Source organism: Typopeltis vanoorti, chromosome 23 (genome assembly GCF_054136105.1).
Source record: "Typopeltis vanoorti isolate ZY-2024b chromosome 23, IOZ_Tvanoo_1.0, whole genome shotgun sequence".
Lineage (NCBI taxonomy): Eukaryota > Metazoa > Arthropoda > Arachnida > Uropygi > Thelyphonidae > Typopeltis > Typopeltis vanoorti.
The window spans coordinates 96,275,498-96,292,449 of NC_143571.1; the positions used below are offsets into that span (position 1 = coordinate 96,275,498).

At 36.2% G+C, this 16,952-nt stretch overlaps 1 protein-coding gene across 1 annotated transcript in view; it reads left to right on the forward strand.

Moving 5' to 3' along the window:
- Positions 1 to 16,952, forward strand: part of LOC150094090 (dixin-like) — a 334,744-nt gene that overhangs the window by 21,949 nt on the left and 295,843 nt on the right. Inside the window, exons 2-3 of the mRNA XM_090412948.1 lie at positions 1,307 to 1,434; positions 11,801 to 11,930. Of these exons, the coding sequence (XP_090269074.1) occupies positions 1,369 to 1,434; positions 11,801 to 11,930 (196 nt within the window). The 5' untranslated portion in view covers positions 1,307 to 1,368. The remainder of the gene's footprint in view (positions 1 to 1,306; positions 1,435 to 11,800; positions 11,931 to 16,952) is intronic.

The following is a 16,952-nucleotide window of genomic DNA, read 5'->3' on the forward strand; positions in this document are numbered from 1 at the left end:
ATTGGTGTGGCACATCATCGAGCATCTGAATGACCATACGGCATCTGATGATGCCCAATGAATGGATGGAATATGAACATTGAATTCCAAATGGTATGAACTCATATGATATACTGAAGGCTTCCTATATCAAGTTTCAGAATATGTTTAATGTGAATCCCATGAAAATAAATACATCTTATATTTAGTGTCATGGATAGGTTAAAAGGTTATATAACCCAAGTATATAATATATATGCTTAGTATATAATATAATCCAAGTATTTCACCAGTAAGCATGCAGAGGGTTTGTTTTCTGCAAAATAGATATATCATGGCGAACAAACGCATGTAACAGGCAATGCACTATTCTCATGGTCTTAGCTATCTCTGTGTTAATTATAAACGATCCAGTACACGTATTTTAATTGTGAATTCCATCTATTAGCAATTTCACCTATATCTAATCCTTAGCCTACTGTGGGTGGGTTAAAGGGTTTGATAATCCATAAATGTTGCTCCAGAGACAAGATATGAAATTTAAACTTGTGTTCAGATCTTTACATACCCATGTCATAGCAGGATTCGAGCTCACGGCCATTTGGAGAGGTTGCAAGCGATCCACTTGGCCAACAAGGCCAGCTTACTCTTTGATCTTGTTTAATTAAAAAAAGGTATATAGCAGGACTTTTCTTAAAGGTAGAGGAATGTATTATTCGAATTTTGCATAATTCAAGAATCTTTCATATATGTTATGTGCTTAAACATCCAAATTGCACGATTACTTCTTTTTCCTATGATCAAATGGGAACTTTTTCAGAAGGTAGACCTAGTTCCGCTTCTGTTCACGAAGCTGACTTTCAGATCGCCTGAACCTTCATTAAGTTGCGGCACTAGTTATTTATGAATGGTGCACGTTTGGCTTAACAGCCAGCTTAGATTCAGGGTTTAGCAGTTTTCATTTATAATTACTGGCCAGAATGAGGACAGGCAGCCACTGGCTCGCGACATATTCTTCTACTTGTAAACCGAATTGCCATCATTATTATAGCTTCCCCGCCCTCTAAGTGCAGACTACATGTTATCTCCTTCATGCTGCTCACTCGAACTGGCGATACGAAAGCTACTTTGCCATTAGGTTATGGATTTAAGTAGCTATTATTATTGTGCAAATAAATTTATGTGCATGTATATAAGTTAAGATTAATTATTAATAACTATTACCAACATGTAAATCTTCAGTTTATTAAGATGTATACAAATAATGTCGGAAAACAAATAAGAATCGCCAGATCTTTCACCTGTGCAATGCATTTCTTTCGAGCAGGTGGCAATGGACAACGGTTTTACGGTCACGTAGTCCAGGAAGCAGCCTACATATTTTATCAGATGCCTTCCCTCATGGCCACTTGTAGTCCCACTGAAGCTACTTCAACAACATGGAAGCAGTGGACGGTATGATATTTTTTGTCATTTTTTTGCATTTTGAACATGATATATGATTAAATAGAGTTTGTTGTAGAAAGCTGTTTAGTTGTTGTTAAGCAAAAAAAGTCATAACTTGACTTGATCTTTTCCAAAAAGTATAAAGTATCTATTTGCTATGGGGGATATAAATTCCAATGGACTCGGTAACCCAAAAAAGTACAGAAACGTCTTTTTTCATTTTCAGTTTATTCTCTATTTATTTTCAATCACAGTCACAAGGGATATAACTAGGGGATGACGCGGCGTTTATGTTATTCCAATTCTCCTAAATTTGTAAAAACTCCCATTCCACCTGGAGATTACACACGCAGTTAATACAGGTAATATGAAGGGCTTCATAGATTTAATTGTTTCGGATATAATTCCACTAAACCTAAAGTTAACATCTCTATAAAAATCTATTACTATTTTCTTCTTCTTTATCAAGGATTAGCTATTTACCTGTTCCAGCTTCATTCCATCTCGAGTGGTGTTCCTCTGTCTATCTCTTGGATCTATATTTATCCACTTCTATTGGTAACCGATATCTCTCCATCCTATATAAATACTCTTTCTATTTCACTCTGTCTTCCCTGATCTTTTTATTTATGTAAATAGCCACTCTCTTCTAGTGTCTTCATTTTATATCGTCCAATTTTGTGCATCCCGTAACTGTGCTTAGCTTAAAAATTTAATTTCTGCTGCCTGTATCTTCTTTGATATTTCTTTGTAAAAGTCCATATTTCAGAATCATATAAGAATTTAAGTTGGATTTCTCTCTTTTTTTTTATCCACAGATTTTCTGAAATTTATTAAAATGTTAAATTGATTTTTTTAGCAATATATCGAACTTTAAATAAATTTCAGATTACTATTTTTAATATATATCTTTGTCTGTTACATACGTTTTTATGCAACCTTCTTTTCGAAAGGATTGAAGTACGTTTAATATAAATATCACGATTGGGAAGAAAACTGTGTACGAGTTTGAACAATTTCTGTTCAATACGAAGTGCTGTCATAGACTAGCAGCAAATGACGTGTAAAGATGACACTTGCGCTTCTAGGCATTGCTGTATAACTTCATTGTGAATTGGTCTGTCGAGTGTCATTGTTATAGCACATCATGTTTTTCCAGGTAAATGCCAGGTAATTATTCTGTTATTTAATTGGGTTCTGCGATTTTAAGAGGTAAAAGAGAAAAGTTTATCAAATTTTGTTTTAAACTAGGTAAAACTGCACGAAATATTGTACTTAGAGATGAGGCCGTGGAAAGGACTCAGACATTTCTAGGTTTAAGGTGAAGTAATGTGAATTGCAGTATGTGAAGGGATTGTACATCAGGCATTCTTTCCTGCAAACAAAACAGTCAGCGAACAATATTACACGTGTTCTAGCCAGCAGCTAAACGTGATCTCCAAGGAAAATTACGAGCAGTGTTTCCTGTAGCGACAGAAACACTGGTATCTACGTATCATTCGCAAGGGAATTAAATTACTTTAGTTTGAACAGCAACGATCACTAACTCAATTAAGTCTGCATTGTTTTCTAGCCAGTCTTGGAAACTTTTGGAAAGCACTTTGTTGTTTCATCAAAATGAAAGAGCAACAACTGTTCCTAATACATTCGAATTCTCTTCCATCCAAATTTCCCTTCAGAACAAAGAACTTAGCTCAATAATAACTGTCGATATTTCTCGGTATCATAAGTGTACCGATAAAGAGCAACCCTCAGAGTCGTTCTTCAACCAGAATAATTAGCAGCTGATAGCTGATGCACAATAGACGTAGACATTTCAATTGATATTGAAATGCCTACGTCCTTTCAATCGCCTCATCTATAAGACCAAAGAAGCTAAACGTTACCTGTATACCCAACAGTTGGAAATTAAAAACGAACCTTGTAATTCTTTTGGTAGAAAGCTTGCTAAGAAAGTTGTGCTCAGCAGGGTTTTCTTTTTAAATCATCATAATTCTAGCAAAGGTTCTTCTAGCAGTGTGTAAAGTAGCTTATTAAGATTTGCATGAAAATTTTCAATTAATTTAATTTAATTATAAATACATTTCTGATTCAAACAAGGAGACCTTGTTTTATTCCTGAAGAAACTCAACGTTCTAATCCTACAAACTGAGTAACACAACACATACCTGAGTATATGTAAATAAATACTAATAACAATCAGAAATGTCACTTCTTATCTAGCACACTCCGGAGTGGATGCCTCAAACTCTGAGATTATGATAGGAGGAGACTATCGCTTATTCATTTCCTAAAAGCCATTAATAATAATAATAATAATAATAATAAATATTATTATTGGAGTCCCTGGACTCATTGCGAGCGTCCACTCCGCATTACTGTTTGCTGTTTAATTTGTACATAAAGGATATAGGAAATAATTTGACGGCAGATATTCAGTTGTGATGATACAAATCTGGGAGGATAACAGTTACTCTAGGTGATGTAGAGAGCTAGCAGGATGATTTAAATAGACTGACAGTATGGAAAAATCATAATGGATGTCAATTTAATGTGAAAAAGAGTAACGTTATGCATTTTGGGATACAGAGATTACATGCTGGGAACACATTCAGGGAACTAATTAAAATATATTATAACTTGGCCGGAGGGGACAAGACAAGAGATCAGATCATCCTTGGAAATTAGGTAAGGGTGTGGATAGCAAAGACGTAAGGACTACGTTTTTCACTTTTTCTGTTGATGGGTTCTCACCGCTCCATGGAGGTGCCGTGCAATAATAATAATAATAATAATAATAATAATAATAATAAATCATTTTACTCTGCTCCAAATTCGAATGTATCTTTGTCCGTTAACCGCACGTGTTCTTGAGGCGTTTTACTTGTTTTGATGGAGGAAAAACTCGAATTTCCAAGATAAAAACCCTGCTACTATATAATAAGATCATCAAACTCACTTTCAGTTGAAAAGTCTTTATAAAAGTTTGCTTTAATCGAATTCTTTCCAAGCAAGGACATCGATATTACAGACTGAACTCAGGAGTCTAAGTTAAGATTAAATGAATGTTCCCGATCCTTTGATGAATGAAAAGGCGTCAGAGGATTTATTTCATCTGATGATAATATTTTCATTATATATCTATGCCCATGTAACTTACATGACTTTATATTTATCTGAAATTAGTTTTTATTATGATTAAATGAAGAGGAGACATAAATAAGAGTTAAGACAATTCCGGCATTTGCCTGAATACCATGTCGCCTTGAGAGACTTCACAATTTAAAACTAGCTTCAGTTGACTTATTCACTTAATTACTTATCTGAAGAAAGTACGTTCAGAAGGGAAAAAAAGTTAAGTGAGCAAGATGAAAGAATCTTGGAGGAGTCTCAGATACTTCTTGCTATAATATCGTTTGCTTTAGGACAGCTATTTCGGACTAGAGCTCTGGCTCTTGTCCGATATAGCTCCTGAAAGGTCACCATAAACTATATTATTCTGTTTATGTTACCACTATTGTAATGGATAAGCTGACGGTGGCAGGCAGTCAACGAGGCATCAGAAGACGCATGCGTAAAATATGCAAGAAATAAAGCTTTCTATATGGACTTCCAAAATCTGGGCCTTTAGACTGAATATTACTCGTGTAATATTTTTGGACACTGAGGCTTCTACATTTTTTAAAAAATAAATCATGATTATTACTTGTGCTTAAACCATTTAGAGAAAATAGAGAAAATAAATCTTTCTCTTTTTGTCTGTCTTCTCTCAGAACTGCACGATAAAAGAACGATGAAAATCAGAAACGTATTATTTTTTCTTCTTCTTTCGACTTATGAGAATAATAAGTTTTACAGCTCCATTGCAAATCGAAAATCTAAAAAAAAAGAGAGAGTTTAACTACAAGAAAATCTAAGAATACTTTATTTTAGGGACTCGTCACCAGTAAGATGTATTCGTTGAGCAATTCACTTTATGCATGTCTTAGAATTCAGCTGAAGAGAGAAAAAAGAGAGAGATTTTTGTCATACAGGGATGTATGTAATCAAGATAAGCACTCTTTCGTAATAAGATAAAAAAACAAAACTTAAAAATATGTCTGGTATGTTCAAGAGCTTAGAAACATTTACTAAAATAAGGGTGGAAGGAAAGAATGCGTGCAATGAAGACTGGATGAAAGCAACCTGCATGACGGAAATGACGTGTTATTAGCTTAAAAAAAGTGCCACGTACGTGTAATATTGATTGCGTCAAAGAAGTGGATGTAGACAGTATGATGCCTGCAGCTTTTCCAAGTAATGTACGGGAAAAAAAGCTTGGAGACGTCTTTACGCGACGACACACCCAACGTGAATTTCTTTACTTCACCAAAATTCTTGTGATTTGAAGGAATGCACTCACTACAGTTACATATCATTCTAATAAAACAGACAGACAGAGAAAGTATATCTTGCTATAGTTACACTAAACGAATATATCACATGCAATTCATTATAAATTATTTTACGATTACTGGAACAAATGTTTATGGTTATTTGTATACTGTAACTGTGCCATGTCTTATGTAGGCTATGTTTCCAAAAGTACTGGAACGCCTGAGCATTCACAAATATTAACTCTAAAATCATGATATAATAGGAGTTCTAGTGGCTCCCTCTGTGACATTATTGTATATTTTTACTGTATTTTTGAATAGATTGCTGCATTAATAGCTTTCCTGCAGATGAGGCGAGTGCCTCGCTCTAGTTACAGCACTAACGTCAGTGTACATGCCGCATGTAGGACACGGGATTAGATGAGATTTCATGGACAAGATGTGACCCAAAAAGCATGGTCAAACATGTTGATCTCATGGACGATTACAGTGATGTTGTCTGCTCAGAAGATGGACGGCGAAGAAAGAAAAGATATTCTGTGAATCTTACTGATTTTCGTACCTGGCCACATCCCCCCCCCTCCTCTAGTGCTACCTTTATCTTCACCGTGAAGCACGCTGGCGGAAGTGTAGTAATACACTCTTACCACCATTGCTACACTTACGTGGAGATGCATTTAGATTGTATCATTACTTTGTTGCGAACAGTATAATGCACTGGTATAATATAATATTGTGACATCGTAGATAGCTCAGCACGATGATGTAATTCTGTGACAAGTGCTCTTACGTTTCAACAGGACGTCCTACCACGGTTGTCGAGTATATGGATTTGGTCCGAAGATAGCACGAGAATATAATGGACCTTAAAAACACTTTTAAAATATGCTATTTGTAGAATGGGTTGGAGAGGCGTGTGAGAACTCATAGATGGAGGTTGACTTCGCGGAATTGCCTTAATATTTTAATTGAAACACGAAAGATATTAATGGTACCACATTGTCTTTATGCTGATTGCAGGTCAAAGTGAATCATATTAAAATTATATATGTGCTATTTGTATATATATGTATTATATATATATTATATATAATATTGTATATATATTATATATAATATATAATATACACATATATATATGTATTGTATATATATTATATATGTGCTATATAATCAATGAACCGATAAGCAATGAACCGTCATTGCTTATCGGTTCATTGATTATTATTATTTGGCAGTAGTAGTAATAATAATAATAATAATAATTATTATTATTATTATTATTATTATTATATCCCTTTCATTTAACAAGCCAAATGTCTTTCCAGTGTAATAGAAGGCAGAAGGGATCTTCTATTCTTTTGGAGAGACGCTTCTGGTTTTCTATCTACCTTTTTCTATAAAGCAGTTTTTTAAGGGTTTAATTTTTTCCCCAGAGTTATGTATATAGCTTTGTGCCGTGTGAATATAAGGGCCAATAGTATTTATTCAACTTGGCAAAGGTATACAAATGAATAAAATAAACTATTTACATTTTGAACATACATTAAAATTAATGATAATATCAACTGGGCTATAGTTATTTCGAAATCAGTGATAGTAATATTCAACAAAGAGTCTATTATGCAATTTTCTTACCATGAATGTAATGTCGATTATCGGGTGTGTTTTAGGGAAAAGTTGTGGATACATCCTTAGCAGAAATAAAGAGGAAATTACATATTTGTGTCCTCTTTAGTCTCTGTGAAGTAGTGTTCTCAGTTGTGTATAGAGGTGTGCTAGAGGCAATACCCACGGCATATATGATAATCGCCTTCTTCATTGACTATAATCAGATATGTTCCAAGGTTTCTGAAGTATCACAGAAGAGGCAAAGATCTGATTCTCTTGTAGTAGGCAGAATGTTGTACAACAATCTCCGCTGTGTGTGTGTGTGTGTGTGTGTGTGTGTAGAAGATTAAACTTACTCTTTTAGCCAAGTTTTGGATTTTTTTCATGTTACTCCCACTTGGAAAAGGTTGTATTAACTTATTTGTTTATTCGTTTTCTATTTTTTTTATTCATTTTATATAATTTTTGTATTTTTTTAGATTATTTATAAATCCTGCTCTAGAGACCAAACACGAAAAATTTCAAGCCTTTCCAGGTTTCTGATAAGCAGGGCGCTGGATATCCTAGGAACAATCATAAAAAATATACCCACAACGGGTATCGAATACGAAGCTTGTTTGGTGGAGAATAGATACTATAATCACTGGACAAATTAGGATCACAGCTAGTTATGCAGCTGGCTTCTCCTTAGTCGTTATCAGAATTGATTTTAGTAAATCTATAAATCCCCACTTTACCGACGGTTTGTATACCAACAAGTGACGAAATTGCAGTAGACAACTCTCACTATCTTCTGTTCATAACCTTATGTAGTATTATTGTCTGAAATAACGTGAGTTCTATCACATATACAGGGTGATTCCATACTTCTCTCATGAAATTTAAAGGCATATTCTACAACTAAAAATTCACGCAAGGTCCAACTAAACATAGGTATGGAAAGCTCACTTTGTTGTGGCAGCAAGAACGTCCACAAACAGGAATGCTAATAGAAGGCAGCATGTCAAATGATAACCACGAAATCCCTTTCCAATGGATTTCGCGGTTATCATTTGAAAGTAAAAAAACTGTACAATGAATGTACTTCACAGTAGGTGTTCAAAATGACTTCCATTGACAGCCTCAACAGCTTGAAAGTTTCTGGCTTGATGTCTGCATGTTCGATACGTTCTGGCAGTTCAACATTCCCACTAGAGCAGAGTTCATCAATGATTTCAAATGGTCCCACAAATAAAAATTCGGACTTAGGTCAGGTTTACCGAGTAGATCATGTAATTGGTTCTCCTCAACCAATCCATCTCTCAGGAAGCCTTGATGAAGATACTTCAGCCACACGATTGACGCGTGGTGGATCCCCGTCATGCATGAACCATGTTTCTGTTGCACGCCAAGGGAACGTCATCGAGCACACGTGAAAGGTGTTTCTATCAAGATTTTCTAACGTACATAGTTTCTGTTACAAAGCTCCATTTATGCCTGTTTGGCAAAACATCTACTCACACGGTGATAGAAAACTGCTGCTGATACTGCATGTGGATTTTGATTGACCGACGCGATTGTTGTGATAATTGAAAATACTATCTCGAGTGAACCGCCTCTGTCTGTGGAGAACACACATCAGAGAGTCCACTGGCAAAATACCGAGAAAGATGATCGTCTGGTAAAAATTAGTGAATCCGATGCAATTGCAAGGATAACGCGGATAAAGTATTATGCTTGACCTTCCATACGAAATGCAGTATGTTTCAGGTACTCCTACAGTTCGGCGTCTCCCCCCCCCTCCATATTATGGTTTAGAAAGTGTTTAACCCACGCAAAGGCAGTGATTATTTAATTAATTAACGCACGATGATGCAATAGCCATCAGTCCCACACGGGTGATACGGCATCATCTTATGAAACCAAAATGAAGCCGTTGGTTATAATGTACAGTACTTTGGTCTGTCGATTGCATGTTTGCCTGCTGAGGGACGGCAAACCCCGGAATTTCCGGGAAAAATATCCTCCACCACTATATGAAACCAGCACATTGAAAACGCCTAATGAAGGTTCTTCGCTTCATAGACGGAATTCGAACCCACGCTACGGAAAAGGCGGTGAAGAAGACGAAGAATGAACATTATTCCTCTCCATTTTCATATAGGAAAAAGAAAGAAAGAAAGAAAGAAAGATGTGGGATTGCGCGACTTTTTCGGTTTTTTGTTTGAAAACAGAAATTATAAGTATAGCTGACTGGGACGACCAAGATGTAGTTTTTTTCTTCTTTTTTTTAGATTGATGCTATTGACAGACAGTATATCGATAAAATGATTTTTATTAAAAAATCAATTTTATATAGAAAGATCAACAGACAATAATTTACAGGAATCTCACTTTCTAGGCAGATCGCAAGGTATAGATCTCTCTCTCTCTCTCTCTGTTTCTTTCGAGTGATGTCATTAGAATGACGATATTGATGCTGTTGCTCTGCTCGGTCAGAAATTGATCCCTTTCATACTGGGTTCAATCAATAAAAGAGGTCAAGGATCAGAGTTCTCACTACGGTCATGATGTCTGGGTAGTAAACGTTGGAATTTCAAAGCGCTGAGTTGATTGAAAGCTGCCTCTTTCATTAACAGTGTCGTGCTCTCCTCTGTGCAGTAAAAGTTGTATATTTACTGCTTACACAGCCATGATTAGATAGTAGAAAATTTGGCAGTTTCTTGGCTGTGCCTGGGCGATGTTGTGGTATTCTTCTGAGTGAAAACAGCCCTAAATTAGAGCAGTAGCTTCCGATTAATTTGTTACGAAAACACACCCTATGAGAAAAAGTTTCGGTTCGGTAACAGCTGTTCTCCGAAAAGTGGATTCAATCTGCATAGTGGGGTAGGTGAGAAAACACTGTGCCACATTTTCCACTGCATCGTTTGATGGCATTATTTTACTGAGGTATACCTAGTAAAAGGATGTTTGCGAAGATGGTGAGGAATTCTCTGATAAAGCTGATTGATGTGTGTGTATATCTTATGCCTGGCGGAAATTATTGCAATCCAGTAATATCAAGGTATTAACGGATTGCAAGGAACATGAGGCACGAAGTTCGTTGGTTGCGAAGACCACTTCAGATATCTCAGATATGAGCACCGGAAGAGCATATCATGTTTTGGTTCCCAAATTTCAGGTTGCTACGGATCAGAAAAAGTGACATGCAGGGATTTGGAATAAAATGTTTCCTAAGCCTGTCACGCACGCTACAATACCACGACAAGCAGCCTTGTCAAAGAAAGCGGCATTTATTTCCTACACAGAATTAGCGTGCGTGACAGGCTTAGGAAACATTTTATTCCAAATCCCTGCATGTCACTTTTTCTGATCCGTAGCAACCTGAAATTTGGGAACCAAAACATGATGTGCTCTTCCGGTGCTCATATCTCAGATATGAGCACCAAGAAGCTCCATGAGTGTTTCAGGAGGCAAAGCCACCTTCAATATGTTGCAAGTCTAACATTGTCTAACTTAAAGGGATATCTTTGGCGAAAGTCATTAATTTTATTGGGAAATGGACTACTGTTAATCCTAGCATAGTGGTTTGTTTATTTATTTATTCGTATGGTATCCCCCCGCCCATTCCTCCACCGTCCATTAGGATTGGTTGAGCCCCAAAAGGATTAAGTATGTATTTTATGACTGTATATCTGTGTGTGTGTGTGTGTGTGTGTATTTGGGCCGGTTTGCCCCTTCTGAGGGACGAAAAATCCGAGTTTTCGGGTGAAAAACCTTCCAACTCTGTATGAGACCTGCTAACTCACGTTTAGTCGAAAGAGACCAGATAAAGGTTCCTCATGTCATGGACGGGAATCGAACCCAGGTCTTTCCAATCAAAGGGCTTCGTCTCTACCGACTGAGTTACGGTGACTCATAGCATACTGGTGAGAGAGAGAGAGAGAGAGAGACCTGCTTCAAAGTCTCTCTTATTTCAACTAACGCCTTTTCGTGGCGTTAAGTGTTGACAAAGAACAAAGTAGGAAGAGCTCTAATCCTATGGTTAACAGATAGGGGGGAAAGAATGAAGAGGAATATATATACATATATACACGTATATATATATATATATATAGCCGAACATTATGCAAATGTGTTATTTAATTGGGATACAAAAATCCTTCAAGAATATTTACCTTTTTTTATCCATAGAGAAGAAGAAGAAGAAGTTTGAAAGATTTACATTGATCTGGTTTTCTTTTGCTTCTTTCCCTGTACGGAATTATAGAAATGCTTCAACTAATTCTTTGTATTAATATGAATATTGCCTTGCTTGATTTTTTTTTTTTTTTTTTTTTTGCATGCTTGTCGTTTAATATACTGAAAAAAAAAGTGTGATAATAATTATTCAAAATGTCTTTTTCTAGAATCAACTTCAAGCTTACGTGACTTGGGTTAATTATCAGTTGAAGAAAAAGTCTGGTTGCCGTCGTGTTCGTGATTTACGAAGAGACACACAAGATGGCGTCGTACTCGCTGAATTAATAGAAGTGCTTGGTAAATATATTCGTTTATAATTCTAATTGTGCTTAATGAGATGGCTAAAGTTGCGTAAAACGTCTCTGCAAACAAATGTTTCATATTATCTGATATAATAGAGAAAGATAACTTCAAGTTCCTGTAAATATAAGTCTTAAATTATATTGGAATCGTATTCAAAAAGTCGCAAACCATTCGTTGTTATATTTACGAATTCGTTGCAGTTGAGTACATCGACCGTGCTTGGTGACCACGGTCATCGTATGCACGACTGTCCAGTTCGTTAGGCACGCTCTCTTTTACAGTTCAACTCCCAACACAGAAATTTATTTTCATCGCTTCAGCTCACCATACCAAATTCAAGGTAAAATCATCCCCGTGTAATTAAAAGGTCAGGACCGACTAAAATTCTTAAATTCGCTAGTACTTTGATAATTTCAAGTAAACAGTTGGATTGGATTTATTCCAATCGTTATTAGGCTAGATTCAGATGTTTAATCCCAGTGTTTATCAAGTGGAACACACGTTCCGGTGACGACTAAAAGGAAAATCCAAAAGTCGAAGGCAGTCATGCAGATTTGGCCATTAGTTGCAAGTGCTCTTTCAAAGTGACACTACTGTACGTTGCAAATCGAAATAGCACGTGGAGAAAAGATTTTCGGTTTTTACATTACTTGGACCGATTTTCACTAGTAGCGATAGGAACTGATTGCTCCTAAAGTGCATTTTAAAAGAGATATTTTATTATTTATTGCATCGTAAATGCATTTTATTTGCATGTAAATAAATTACTCTATAACTCAAACCAATAGTAATTTTTTTATATATTCCTAATAAATGTTCTTGAATCTCTTTTATATTACTACACTGCCTGCACTCTGCGATATTTGTGGTTACCTTTTGGTATGGTAAAGTTTTGTTCTTCTCTTTTTGAGGTTTATAAAAAGCCCAGCTAAATAGATAATCAACGATGTGGATAACATCAATATAACAAACACATAATGGGCAATCATAGACTTCGAATGATTATGGAAGAGGGGGGAAAAATGTGTTCTTGCTTCCAAGCATCTGTCTCTTTCTCTTCCATGTCCCATTTTTTTGGAACATTTGGTGTATTTCTGAAACTTGCTAATTAAGTGTGATCTAAACGAGGATTTCTTGCATTTGTGATTGGAAAAAAGTTCTGCAAGTCTAATGATTTGTTATTAATATGAACGATATTATTAATTCATTTTTGTTGTAGAACAGATAGAACTGAACCTTAAAAAGTTTCAGAATTTATGACAGAGCTTGTGGTTTGTATTAAAAAAACGGCTTTTTTATTTTAATAGTGCAAATTATATTAAGATGATTCGATTTTTTTTCTGAATACACAAGATGTCTGGTAACTTTCTCATTTTTTCAATATATTGTATTGTTCGTGAGACCTCAGTCAGAAATGACAATGAATATGGGATTCCATTCTCAACGGTTGGGTCAAACAAACAATTACTTTCTGCGATGTTGTACAAGCAATAATAATGCGTTTTCAAGGAAACACAAAGAAAAATATGATTTTTTATTTACATTAAAAAATGAATTGATGGATACAAAATCTCAATGAAACACATGTCTGTATTTTTTTTTTTTTTCACATATGGGAAGCTTTAAGACAAAAGTTTTCTAAGAGGGGTGGTAGTTCATCATAAATGTGTCAGACTTTGCAAGGTATATAGACCAATAAACTGGTCACCAGCGATCACAGACGATAATTGTACACAACATAAATGTTGGAAATCACCGTTTAGTGGTCTTGCGAACAAAATGTAACGATGTAAGCGAAGAATACCGAGATCAAGTCTCCAAAACAGTCTAGTTATTAACGTGGCCTATCTGCGATTTTGATACTTCATATGTACAGAACGAAAACGCCTTGATTGTTTTTGACGCCTTGACAGAGGCGATGCGTCGAAAAGTGCAAATGTTTTAACATTTAAACTTAATTTCATTATTTTGTGAATCGTTTTCAAGTTTTTATAGTGCATGATGAAACCTGAGGTATGCCTCAAGAGAAGAGATTTTAGCCAATGTATTCTTCTTATATTGACATATGACTGTGAAACATGAGCAACTAAATGCAAAGGAAATTCAAAAATTAAGAACAACACAATTTAGTATGCTTAATATCAGAAGACTGGATCACAAAAGGAATACATGGATAAGAAATCAAACAAAAGTCTCTGACATCATAGAAGGAGTGAAACATCTGAGGAGGCAATGGGCTGGGCATATTGCTCGAAGACAAGATCAACGATGGACGAAAGGAGTAGTGGATTGGATTCCAAGAGAAAAAACGACACGACGCCGACCCAAATCACAGCGAATTGAGGATATCATCAGATTTGCAGGAGTGACATGGGAAAGGAGAGCCATGGACAGACAGTTTTAGAGTAATCTTGGAAAGTCCTTCATCTAGCAGCGGATTGACCATAGCTGATGATAATATACGATGATATATATTTGAGAGAGAAATGTAAGCTTATTGAAGTGATGATACGTGAAAGCATAAGGCAGAACGTGAATGAAAGAATCATTTCGGGGTGACTGAAGAATGGAAACCGAGATTTAAAAAAAAAAAAAAAAAAAAACTAGAGCCACTCCTGTGCGAGTGGCTACTGACAGTATTGAGTAAGATTCAGAGTTTGGATAAGGGATTTGTGGAAACTGGAAGTTAAAGAATGAAATTAGTAGATATGGATAGCAGGTAGAGGAAAAGTTAAGAAAATAATGCCGGCCTGGTTGGCCGAGTGGTTATTGTATCCGCTCTCCAGCCAAAAGGCTGCGGATTCGAATCCCGCAGTGGGCAGGGATGCTTGTGATTGTCTTTGAAAATACTAGTGATGGTGGTGGGCAGTAGATGGTTTTGGTGTGTTTGCGGTTCGTTGTAGGAGGTGGATTGAGTGGTGGACTCCCTGGAGGTGTCGCATAATAATAATAATGCTAGGGGATTCGCAATGCAAACATTTGTTAAAAGAATGTTTGCCGGGAAGTTCTTTAAATTGTGGAACTCAAGTTATGAAGCGTGGTGAGAATGTATGTGAAATGATTGCGATGGTTGGGACGAATGATCTGAGAAGCAGCGAAAATCATCTGAGGGAGTTGAGGGCGATGATGGTAACTGCTAGATCAAAAAGTAATAGTTCTAGAATAGTGAGCTTGCTCTCCCTGTAGATATCGCATTGAAGAATCAAGAAAAGTACTGATAATGAAATAATCAAATGGCAGCTAGAATGTGTTGGTAGAGAGGATTTGATTATGGGATGAGTCTGATTGAAGAAACGAATTACATGCCTAAGTTGGGATGCATTTAAATAAGTTAAATATGGAGCTATTAATATAGAAGGGAACGAGGATGACTGTTAAATGGCAGACCAGCATGATGCCAATATTCAACATCAATAAATGTAACTCGGAAATGTAACGGTGTACATTGAAGACATTGTATTCCAGGAAATTTAGGAAGCCAGGTATATTGAGATATTAGTGGACAGAGAATTGAAATTGAAGGGACATGTTTCAAAAGTGATAAAAACAGCACAAAGAAATGAAACTATACTAAGAAGAACAATGGCAAGTATAAATAAGGATGTGATCATTCCGCTGAACATGGCTTTGCACAGACCACACCTGGACTACTGCGCTCAAATTTCGTGTCCCAGAATTCTAGGAGAGAGAGAGATGCCTGCTCTGGAAAAAGGTTCATAACAGGTGGATGACAAAAGTAGTATCGGGTCTGTAGGATACTAACTATGATGATGACAGGTTGAGAGAATGTAATTTACAGAGTTTGGTAAATTGGCGCAGAAGGGTGATATGATTGAAACATAAATTATTAAGAGGAGCTTACGAAATAGAGACCCAGGATATTTATGAAAGGACGGAAGCGGATAAGGACAAAAGTCATTCTTGTAAGCTGTATTAAAGTGTGGTGCATAAGAGAGTGAAGCATTTTTTGCATACCGAGTGGTTGGTTAGTGAAATGCTTTCTCAAATGAGTTGGGGTAAGTGCACAAACAGTGTGTGTGTGTGTGTGTGTGTGTGTGTGTGTGTGTTGCCATATCGACAAAGTTTATTATCCTAATGACATATACAAAATATTTACAAATATACGCATACCGGTTACTGAATTAGAAACCTTCATGAAGATGTACGTAAACGTCACTTACGCAGTGTAGATGCAAAATACTTGGTCATGCGTGTCACCACGTAGGCAACTATTTAGGAATGCTGCTGATCAGTAATCGACAATAGTATTGCTCACAATGGGAAGAAGAAAGGATCTTTCGGAGTTCGATAAACGCTTATTGTGGGTGCCCGTCTGGCTGGCGCCACAATTTTGAAAACTGCAGAGCTGACTGGTTTCTCAAAAGGTGAGATATTCTGGGTGTTTAATCAGTGGAAAAATAATTCACATTGCTTATCTAAGAGGCGTAACTGTAGTTCTAAGAGGGTCTGTTAGGAAAGAGAGCGACGTCGTCTGAGAACGTTTTACGGACAAAGAGAACTTCTTGTGTGCAGCAGTTGACCGAAGCATTTAATGAAAGCTGTTTCCGATTCATATCTCACCAAACTATTCACAGGGAATTGAAGAGGATCGGTATTGGCAGTCGCTAATGGAGGTCCAACTTTTTATTAACGGTATTAATAAAAGTTTGTGATTTAATGGCCGGTATGCGTACAATTAAAGTATTACAATAACATTTTCAGTTTTACTATAACCAATATTTAGCACAGAAGGGTAAGTGAATATTGCTATATAAATATGCATAAATAAATATATGCATAAAATAAATAAATAATAATATAGGATTGGAATTGTCTCCAAACAATTTACGAACACCCTTCTCGATCAGTTAAACATTTTACAGGATATTTATCATGTAAATTGTCTCACATTGATTGATTTTTCCTTTTCAGTCGTTTCCGACCGGAGGTGACTTTGTAGGCATTGCCCACAAAGTATTCCTGGTGAGATTTTTACAGGTTAGTTCACCATTGCTT